Source organism: Borostomias antarcticus, assembly GCF_949987555.1.
Source record: "Borostomias antarcticus genome assembly, chromosome: 13".
Classification (NCBI taxonomy): Eukaryota; Metazoa; Chordata; class Actinopteri; order Stomiiformes; family Stomiidae; genus Borostomias; species Borostomias antarcticus.
In genome coordinates this window covers 9,653,879-9,664,769 of record NC_140246.1, presented here as the reverse complement: position 1 = coordinate 9,664,769, position 10,891 = coordinate 9,653,879, and the positions used below count along the sequence as shown (strand labels likewise).

The following is a 10,891-nucleotide window of genomic DNA, read 5'->3' as shown; positions in this document are numbered from 1 at the left end:
CACACACATACACAGCAGAGTTGCATCTAAGCAGTGTTTCACATTCACGTCTGTTCCAAAGCCCACATGCATCGGATTTCAGGCCGGGAATGTGATCAAGCTCAGGCTTTTGTTCACTTGTCAGAAAAATAGGATGAGAGTTTTTTTTGTTTCTTTACACCAGTTCATATACAGTATACAGTATGAGTTCTGAATGGGGATTAACTTGAGCAAGCTTAAATGTTTCCAATAATGAAAATAGTAGACCTACTATCACCCCTTCTCATTATGATGTCTTACACTGAAACATATATAGAGAAAATGTCACTCTTCACATCAGGTGTTGCTTATAGATGCAAGAAGTAAGAAAAACGTCTCAGAAGCTACTAAGCTGATGAAAGACAAACACATTTTACACATTCATTAAGATACCGTATGTCCATAACCCAGTGGTGAATGACAGAATTTACCATCACACATTTGGTAAATTGATGTTTTTGCATGCCAAAATAACCTTTAACATACAGGAGTAGCCTATAAATGAATCCACACTGTCTGTACAGAAAAGCACAAATACATTGGTTGTCAGGGGTAGGTATTTGTGGATCCTTTCCCTTCTGTTTTCTATTTCACATGTAACCTAAATCTCAACATCCTCCCATACCCACTCCACTGACACGTCCCAACATGTGACCAGGAAACAACACTGTAAAAGAATGTCTAAATGATACTGCTCAATGCACATAATTAACGCTATACTGTTCTACTGTACTTGGATACATTATTTGCAGTCACAGAATATCAGCCCACAACAGTAGGAAAAATGACATTGCAGCATAATTTGGGCTAGGTAGGACAACCTAACATTGTTATGGGGACTCAGAACATGAATGTAAACAGCGTAGTTACAGTATGTGCCAAACTAAATACAAAACGCCATTATGGGAATAAAGAGTGTTTATTATAAGCTGAGAGTTTGTCTTGTGCTTTCCAATGGGGAAACCCCCCCTTGTTGGTTGAGGGCTCAGTATCTAATCCATTAATAAACTACAGAACAGGTGCAACATTTTTCTATGGTATCCCCAAAATGCTTCAAAAGACCCACTTTGGATGAAGTGGCGCTTATAAGGGCTCTTCATAAAGCCTCTGTCACAAAACATGTTTAAGCATGTCATGCTTTATAAAGGGTTCACACAGGTTCAGGTAATTTTCAACGTAAAGGGTTATGTAACATTTTACATTGGTGGTTATGTCACAGTTATGCCACATTTACAATTAATTTACAATTCATCTGAAGCAAGTGGCATTTTCTCAAAATATGTATTTGAACCGTATAGTACAACAATATGCAAAAAAAGAATAAAGATGAAGGGGAATGGACATTTTTTAAACATTCAAACATTCACACAAACTTTACAAAATTAATATCCCTGAAATGTGTTGAAATAATTCGTAACAGAGATGACACAATGGTTGGCAGCCGTACATTACACAACAGCAGCGGTTCGTAAACAGACACTTCATTACAACACGTACAACAAGCTTGTTCTCAGATCATCTAGATACGTTTACTGGCTGACCAAGGCCAAACGCAACTCAGAAAACCACTAGCAAGTGTTTGGAGTGATGGCAATTACATAACTGTTTATTTCTCATTTTCTATATGAATGACTGTGCTGTACTGAGATGGCGAGGGGTCAAGGACAGCCATATCTGAATGTAGCGGTTTGAATTATTTCTCAACCCTCGTCATACACAATTATAAAATACCATATAGGCTGTACGGTGGGCACTTAGACTGAATAGTCCATCCAAGAACCTACGGGCCCCTTTAAAAAGGGGGTCAAACAGTCAATAGAAAGAGGCTTCACATGTGAGCTTGGTCCATGCCCAGTAGAGGGGGATAGAGACCCACCAAACACCCTCCTCCATAGACCCTGACTCCTACAATGACTGTGGATCCACAGTTCTGACCCAGACTGATATGACCTGGTGTGGCCGGATGGCGGCAGTGGATCCCAGGGGGGTCAGTTCCATGGATCGGAGCGGTGCTGCTGGTTGTAGTCCTGCAGCTCCACCTGGTCCTTGATCTGGTTGATCAGGATCTGGGACAACAGGATGCCCACCAGCTACCAGGGAGGGAGGAAGACGATAAGTGAGCTGGTGAGTTTTCACAGTGTGTGTGTGTGTGTGTGCGTGTGTGTGTGCGTGTGTGTGCTTGCGTCAAATCTTGAATGGCTGTTATGCCTACAAAGGAATGTACATAGCACATCATGACAGAATAGTGGACTTGATAGTAAAGGACATATCTAATTTTCCAGCCTCAGTGAGAATGTACAGGCATTCCTGTGTCAATCCCACCATGTTCCATCTCTGCTGTAACCCAGCCACTTTTACACATCTGTCTGCTAATTCACCAGATGTTGTCAGTGAAGTATCCAGAGAGGTGTTTGTTCTGGAGGTAGCCTGCACATTTGACCCTAGCCTAGAGGAAGCCTTCGTGATCAAGGTCATTAAGTACCAATCTCTCCTGAATGCCATCTCAGAGCTAGGGTACAGATGCAGACTAGTTGGGTTCATATTTGTCAGCCTAGGACATACACAACCAAAAAGAGGGCCAAACGCCTTGCTAAGTATTGCTCTGTCTCTGCTGTCAGACTGTTTATGGCAGAGATACTGCTATTTGTACCCTTGAAAGATGTGTCGCTGGTCCATGAATTGTGATTGTATACTGACTGCACCTTTAGTATGTGTCCATGTATGTAATTTTCTTTATGTGGACATAAATAAATGGTTAAAATGTGTGTGCGCACGCGCGCACGTGTGCCTGTCTACCTGTGGTATGGCCAGACCCAGGGCTATGCCCCCCAGCAGGAACAGGTTGCTGTGGATCCAGTTGACCAGCTTGTCGATGCAGCCGTTGGTGTGGATGAACTCCCCGGCCTGCAGGTAGTCCAGCATCTGCATGTCGTGGCCACACATGGTGTTGATGACCTTCTGGAGACGCAGAAACACACAAACACACATCAGACAGACGGCCAGAACGATGATAAAATGACAGAAGGTGTTGGGGTGACCTCTGACCTCTTCCACGGAGATCAGGCAGCAGGAGTAAGGCACGGAGCAGCGCTCGCGACTCGGGTTGTCTGGGGTGCAGTTGAAGTACATGTTCTGGGACCAGTCTTTGTAGGTCACCCCTCCACAACAGCTGAACTGAGGGGATAAATGAAACATACATTTGTTAACTTATAGCCTGCACTTGATATGCATAGGGGGATTTCAGACAACAGGGGCCAAAAAGAGATAAAACGTGCCACGCATCTTGCGGCTGACTTAAAGGAAAATGCTCGTTTTTGACAACCTGGACCTTATTTACGACATATTATAAGAAGTTTGACTCACCCAGATCACTTTTGTGTTGTTCGGAGGCCTGTAGAAGAAATTTAAAATCCAGCGCGAGCCAGTATATCCATGTAATGGCGGCGCACGGGGCATAGGGAATGCAGTTTCTCAAAATCCATTTTCGGCCGCTAAACGGTTGTTTTCATCAATCACATTGCATGAATCGACAGTTGATATTCCTCTACGCGAGCCATTCTTTCGGTTTTCAAATACGTGGTCTGTAGCCTCTGTAATATGATCTTTACAAGCCTCTCCCCCACTTGCTCCAGCACGCATGCGCACAGGCCAGCGCGCAGACTGGCTATTCTCCGGCTCACATTCTCTGCGCTACGATCGTAGTTGGTGCCGAGAATATTGTCGTCGTCATTCGTCAGCAACAATCCGATCGTAGCGCAGAGAATGTGAGGGAGCATAGCCAGTGTAAAGATCATATTACAGAGGCTACAGACCACGTATTTGAAAACCGAAAGAATGGCTCGCGTAGAGGAATATCAACTGTCGATTCATGCAATGTGATTGATGAAAACAACCGTTTAGCGGCCGAAAATGGATTTTGAGAAACTGCATTCCCTATGCCCCGTGCGCCGCCATTACATGGATATACTGGCTCGCGCTGGATTTTAAATTTCTTCTACAGGCCTCCGAACAACACAAAAGTGATCTGGGTGAGTCAAACTTCTTATAATATGTCGTAAATAAGGTCCAGGTTGTCAAAAACGAGCATTTTCCTTTAATACATGAGACTGGAAAAACAAGAACTCAAGAAGTCATATTTGAAGATTTTCCTGACCTCTTTCTGTCCAAAATCGATGAGGTTTTGAAGATCGAGGTCATCTCTGTAATGAACGATGGAGTTATTGATGATCTCAGTCACTTTGTTCCGTGCCTTTGGCAAAAAGAGAACACTCAAATGAATAAGCCGTCGTTAAATTCAGCTGAAATATCTCCTGTCTTGACGAAGGTAAGTGACAAGAATTATTTATTGAAGTACACAAATACATATATTTGTCTAGAGTACTTTAAAAAATGACACCCAAAAAATTACAGGGGGGGGGGGGGGGGGGTCTTTAATTGGCCACATGGTGAAACACACATTACACACAGTGAGTAGGACATAGGACACAACACATGCAACTTCGGGGGTTAACAAACTCAGCGAATGGACTCCTGGTTTATAGCTTTAAGTGCTTTTTAAACAAACTGAATTATGTTTCGGAGGAGGAAGATAGTATGGACTGTGTGGAGTAAACTGCAGTGAAATGTAACTAGCAGCAGGGGGCGCTCTTTGGCTGTTTTCCTAATTCAATCTGAAGGATGCGCTTGCCAAGCATCTGGACTCATTGACACAGTGCCTTTGTAGACACAAGGGCACATAAGGTGCTGGTTCAAGTTCAACCCAACGCAGGACAGTCACAACCTAATCAAGATTCAGTCCATGATCATCAAACATCCATGTCTGAATAATTATACTTACAATATGTCTGACCCACTATCTGACTGTTGGTGGTGACCTAACAGAGACACGATACCTTATCTGAGAAGACGAAGCCCAGGACACCAGCAGCTATTTGCAGCAGGAAGATGATAGTCAGAAAGATGCAGAACTGGAGGAGAGATACACAGACGGAGAACGAATCCATCACCTGCTCACTGTCGACCTACAGACCTGTCACAGTCTTTGAATGGTCTTTCCGAGGTCAAAAACTCCTAAAAGCCTGTACTGTACAGAAAGTCACACTGGTCAGCGGACGGACCAGACCACTCACCGTTTGCAGGAGGCAGATGTTCTCCCTGAGGGAGCCCACACAGCCCCAGAAGGTGATGAGGAACATCATCACCCCCACGATCATCAGCAGGATGGCAGGGTCCACGGACAGGCAGGCCATGGCAGCCTCTAGGGTAGCGAGGGAGGAGAGCAGAGATGGAGAGAGAGGTAAGAGAAATATACAACAGAACAAAACAGGGAGAGCGTAGATAAGGAAGTGAGAAATTGGGGGGTTTTAGAAAGAGAAAAAGAAAGAGGAAGAGTGAGAGGGAGGGAAAGTAGTTTTTCTTGAGCTGCAAGTGACATTTTATCTGTTTGCCTATGTCATTGAGAACGATTCACACGTTGACAGGTTCCTTATAAATTTAGAAGCTGGATTTGTAACATTTCTGACATTCTTCATAACAAAGCGTGACCTTTGGACGGAGACTAAAACATTATTCAAATTCCAGTGTTACACTGGCCATTGCTGCTTTACCCGTGCTCTGTAGCTGAATTCAATAGACGTGGTTTCAATACAAAGCTACACAAGCACCTGTGGAAATTCAATACTTCACAGGCACTAAGGGTTCTCACACAGAATGTTGATTATGCTTTTGTCAATGGAAGATAATTTACCTGCATGCTTCATCATCCTGGCATATATGCCAATTGATACCATCACCAATGAGATCACCTGATGAAAATGTGAAGAGAAAGGGGAGAAATGTCACAATGTCATGTTGTGTTTAGCGACTTTTCAGGCACTGTTGAGATTGTTTGAAATTTGATGCCACTGACTCATGGGAGTGGCTATTTCTGCCAGTAACTCTCATTCATTAAACCTGACAGTATTGGCACAGTATTGCAAAAATACAACACAAATTGACCAGTGAGGAAAAGTGAAGAGAGTTGTGTAGCAAAATGTTCAACCTGTAGTTTGATTCATAATGAGCTGCTGAAGGGCCAAAGTTCAAAGTAGACAGTGGCATTGTGTTCTCCATTGGCTCCACTCTCATGTGACTTTAAATAAACTTGGCAGCGATAGGGACCTTGTCTCATAATGGGCTTTTCCCTTCGCACTCAACTTCACCCAGGGACTCAAACACAAACCCACCAGTATAACAGGAATCCCATTCCGCAGAAACCCCCCTCTCAAAGCCCAGTATCCAGTTACCACACTGGCTACACCTTGGCCACTTGTTGAGGGAAAAGATGTGTTAACCGAGAAAGAGCTACTTGTCCGCTTGACAAAAAAAAAACAGGGATAACTCACACAAATGCTGCTTTTGTGTGTGAGTAAAGATACCTCAAAGCCAAGCTCTGGGTACTTTCCTGTGGCCAGCTTCTCAGTTCTCATACTGTTGAAATGCCTTACATACTACATGACAACAGCAGAGGAGCTGGAGGTAGAGTAAAACTGACCTATTCCTGGGCTCTTTCCTGAAGTCTCATACTTCTGATTCATGATATTGCTAGTTTGGATGTAACTCTGCTGTCATTTGAAAGTGAAGGGGGTGAAAAATGTAATTTAGATATAAAATGAAGTCATATTTTGGATATAACCTCTCCCACACAATTCAATCTGTCTGTTTTGCCTCTTATGACATGTCATGTTCCTCTGACACATTCTGCAGCTACAGTAGCCAGAGGGGGTGGAAAACAATGACAACACATTCCATACAGCACAGATGCAAGTTTGTACAAGACTGCATCTCTTCCACCGGGCTAAGGAGTAGCCTAGCTCTATGAGCACACTATAGCTTGTCGTTCTGCACACTCACAAGCTGTGGCACATTATGATGGATCGATCAGGATTTTCAAACATAGACAGCAAGGTCGACTTGAGGTACAAAGGTTTATCCAGGTCACAGAACTCTACTGTTTTCAGCTCGACTCAACTTTACACGACATTCTCAGGTTCAGACACTTCCTGTTGTGGGCACTGCTGGGCCGTTTTCACCTTGTTCTGGTTTCCTGCCATCCTTGTGTTTCAGCTCCTCTATTCATTCGTTTCTCTATCCATGCTGGTCTGTATATGACTCTGCACACAGCCTTACCGCTGAGGTGCTGAGTCCTGTACATGTGATGAAAAGTAGGCGATAGTGGAACTGGGCCCAAATCCACGTCACAGCCTACTAATACTGCATAGTGGTACATACTTACACCCTGAAAAAACTGTTTGAAATCCTAGTCTAGAATAAGAAGCCCGCTTGTTCTGATAGGTCTTAAGAAGAAATCCCCAGACAGTGGAACAGTTGGTGGGGGCTGTGGTTCTTTAGCACACGTGAAAGAGGGTTGTTCCTAGTGTGAAAATATTACTTTTGATTGCCAAAGCTCCCTGGGAGTAAAAGCGTTCTCTCAATGTCTCTGGGAAAGGGAGCAAATTGTCTTTAAAATTATGAGACAGCTTCATGGTAGATTTGATTGAAGTATTCAAGACGCATAATGTATGCACTCATTTGACTGCTAAACAGATTTGGATGGAGGAGAAAGCAGGGGGCCCTCTTCTCACAGAACCCTGCGTCGCATCATCAGCATATGAATCAATGAAACTTTGGCTTCCTTAGCAACTGCGTGGTCCATGAAAGGAGGATGTGAAAGTGGATTGGCAGAAAGTACAGTGTTTGTAGGCTGGAAAACTCAAGGGAGTTTTGTTTACTGAGTCTATGGGTTTCGGCATTGTTAGTGAAATCAGAGAACTATTAGATTAACTATAATTTAGAAATAGAAGGCTAGAAGTCCAATGACAGTTCATTAATAATAAAGTGTAATAGTTAATAATTTATGTCAGGTCATTTTTCACAAAGTTTCAATTCAAGGTGAAACGTCTAATTAAGTGTTGCTACATTGTCATGGGCATGGGCCTGTATGGTGTAAAGGTTTGTACATTCTTCAACAGCCCATGACTCAACATCACAGAAGTTTAAACATGTTCATTACCGAATAGGCACACGCCTTTGCAATGGCCTATAGTTCATTCTTGTTTAGTAACTTGGGAAATCAAAAGAAAGACAAGTGTAGGCTTAATATAAAGTATTCCTACTTCAGTGATTAAGAATAGGCTACTGTATCTCCTGTCTCAGTTTAGAAAAGAGTTGAATCTGTTGAAAACGGTTGGTAGCCTACAGGTGAAAGATCATAGGATTCTACACACTTTCAAAATGTGTCTTTTTAAATTAATTAATCATGAAGGTTGTTGATTTGTTTGGTAAGAGCAGCCTAAACTGTGGAGAAGGTGCATCCTGTAGACTACATATGGTGAATGAAAATTAAGTTTGTATTTTTCTACTAGCCTAACACCCAGACTTTAATAGTGTTCAAATCAATCATTAACCTGCCTTTACAGTTTCGCAACAGTTTTAGAACCAACAAGAGAGAAGATTGTCCTAGGCGCCTCACCAAAATGAGCGCATAACACCGAATACGCTGTTTTTTTTAGGCAAAACACTTACCCAAAAAATTAGGTTGAAAATGAAAAGTAAATATTTCACAACAGGGCTGACAAAAGTGAAGTCTTCGTCATATGTCTGTCCTCTTCTTCTCCCCATGGTTTAATCGGAGTATCAAACCAGTCCGTCCGTGTGTAAAAGTGAACCTATAGCCTAGGTCTTGATGAATCCCACTAAATTCATTCTGCACTTATTCATAAATCCATTTTCATTTTCAGACTATTTCCAAAGCTCGCTTCCCAGGGTTACTAGATCTATCATGTTTCCTTGTTAATGGTTGGAGAAAACTGTGATTGTCCACACCTCAGAAACAACCCTTCAGGCTGCAAGAAGTGGGCGTGCTTTAGTGAGTCGCGAGAGGCAGACACCTGCATCAAAATTGCCACACGCGGTAGCAAATTATTTACAGAGAGAGATTACAATCTAAGATTGTATTGATATAATTTTTCACCATCATCACACAACCATAGACACCAAGGGAAGGTCATGTTCTTGTTGAGCCAAGTGAGAAGCTGGCAGTTTGGCCTTTACTTGATCTTCTAAAACGTATTAAATTGTACAAAAAATGTTCTCAAACAAGCTTAAATTACACATTAGGCAGCCTTCGCGTATGTATGTATGTATCTCTGTCTGTCTGTCTCTCTCTCTCAAACTGACTGGGGTGAGAAACGTTTTTGTCTGTCTTCCTAATTGCAGAGTAACTGCGTCTGTATTCAATTGGTTGCCAATCAATCTGGCCGGATGTACTGTAGTCCTAGGCGGGGGTTGGGTGGAGTTGCCAACAGGAATGTCTGATTGGTGGAGGGGGACGGGATGAGGACAGAATTCAAAATACAATGACGGTATTTGAGATACTGTATAATACTGAAAAATATCACACTAAATCTACCATGTTAGTGAAATGTGATTTTTTTTCATATGAGCATTGGAGATTTTGCAGTGAATATGATGAGCATGGCTTGCTTCAGATAGCTTGAATTAAAAAAGGATAAATATCACAGCTTATTCACGCTGTAGGAATCCTGGATAAACATTTTAGTAGGCCTACATACTGTGATGGGTGGAGACATTGCTGTTGTACTATAGGATCGTGGGTAGTGTATTTTTGTGTGTGGCTGTAAGCCAGCACACCAAAGGTAGCAAATGTCTGGTTGTCACTCCCTCCCTCCCTCCCTTCCTCCGTCATGTTGTTGACCTGCAGTTCTATGTTGCTACCACAAGAGGCATTATTTTTTTGTGCATGGCTGTAAGCCATCGCAACTAGAATAGCGTTTGTCTGATTATCACTCCCTCCGGTCAATGTTGACCTGCATTTCTCTGTTGGCACCACAAGAGGCAGTAGTCCCAGCAGACGGGGGGGTTCAAGGCCCCGGTGGGGATGACTTTATGGAACTATACCCCAAACCTCCACATGTTCATCCTTTCACTCCAATCTTTTTATCCCTTACCTTTGTCCAGAAACAGAAGTTGAACCAATTGCAGCAAAATAGCTAACGTTACAGGAATCATCAGTGTAACTGCTTTAGCCCCTGACCGCTTCCATTAATGTTATGGAAGCTGCTGCTAGTTGTTGTGAGCTCATGAGCTAACTGGCTATCCCACTCTTATTGTGCTGGATTAGAATTAAGCAATTGACCACTCGAGGCAGTGTGTTACACAGGATTTTACCACAGCTACAGGGCGTTGTAAAACCCCCGTAGCTGTGGTAAAATCCTGTGTAACCCACTGCCTCGAGTGGTCAATTTCTTAATTCTAATCCAGCACAATAAGAGTACTAATTGTACTCTTATTATAACTCTTAAACGGTTACTACATATATATATTCACAAAAAACACACATTAGTAACATTCAATCATTTATTTACCGATCATTCTTATCATTTAAGTATTTACAAAATCTTCTGCAATAGGCTATAGTTCTGAATTAAATGGTTGCCAGGCAACATAGGCTATCTCGCCTATTTTGGCCTTGTTCACATAAGCCATAAGGCATAATTCGGGTGGTTCACGTTTATTTGAATATTTCCAGCTATGGTGCAGTTATTAAAACAGTTCTCCAGAGCACTCGTTTTTGCTGGTAGGGGTGTGGAAGTGTTGGAGTCAAACTGATGCGTTATTGTAATAGGATACGAAAAAGGCGAGGTTGCTGCGAGTGGTTGCTACGCAAAGCATAGCCTACCGCTTGATTTTTCAATGGCCTCGTCAATGAGATTGACGGCGCATTAATACTAATTGTTATGCGGTCGCAGCCGTGGGTTACAGAGTATTTTACCACGACTGCTAGCCAATCAGAATCAAGTATCCAAACTCTCAG

General features: G+C 42.6%; 1 protein-coding gene across 1 annotated transcript; it reads right to left on the bottom strand.

The window, feature by feature from the left end:
- Positions 1-274: 274 nt before the first annotated feature.
- tspan33a (tetraspanin 33a) lies at positions 275-8,871 on the bottom strand. The gene is made up of 8 exons (XM_084447874.1): positions 8,581-8,871; positions 5,765-5,822; positions 5,148-5,275; positions 4,911-4,985; positions 4,172-4,267; positions 3,064-3,192; positions 2,815-2,976; positions 275-2,108 (listed from the first exon to the last, which is right to left on the bottom strand). The coding sequence occupies exons 1-8, from the start codon at positions 8,674-8,676 to the stop codon at positions 2,007-2,009; spliced, it is 846 nt and encodes a 281-aa protein (XP_084304000.1). The 5' UTR covers positions 8,677-8,871; the 3' UTR covers positions 275-2,006.
- Between the last annotated feature and the right edge of the window lie 2,020 nt (positions 8,872-10,891).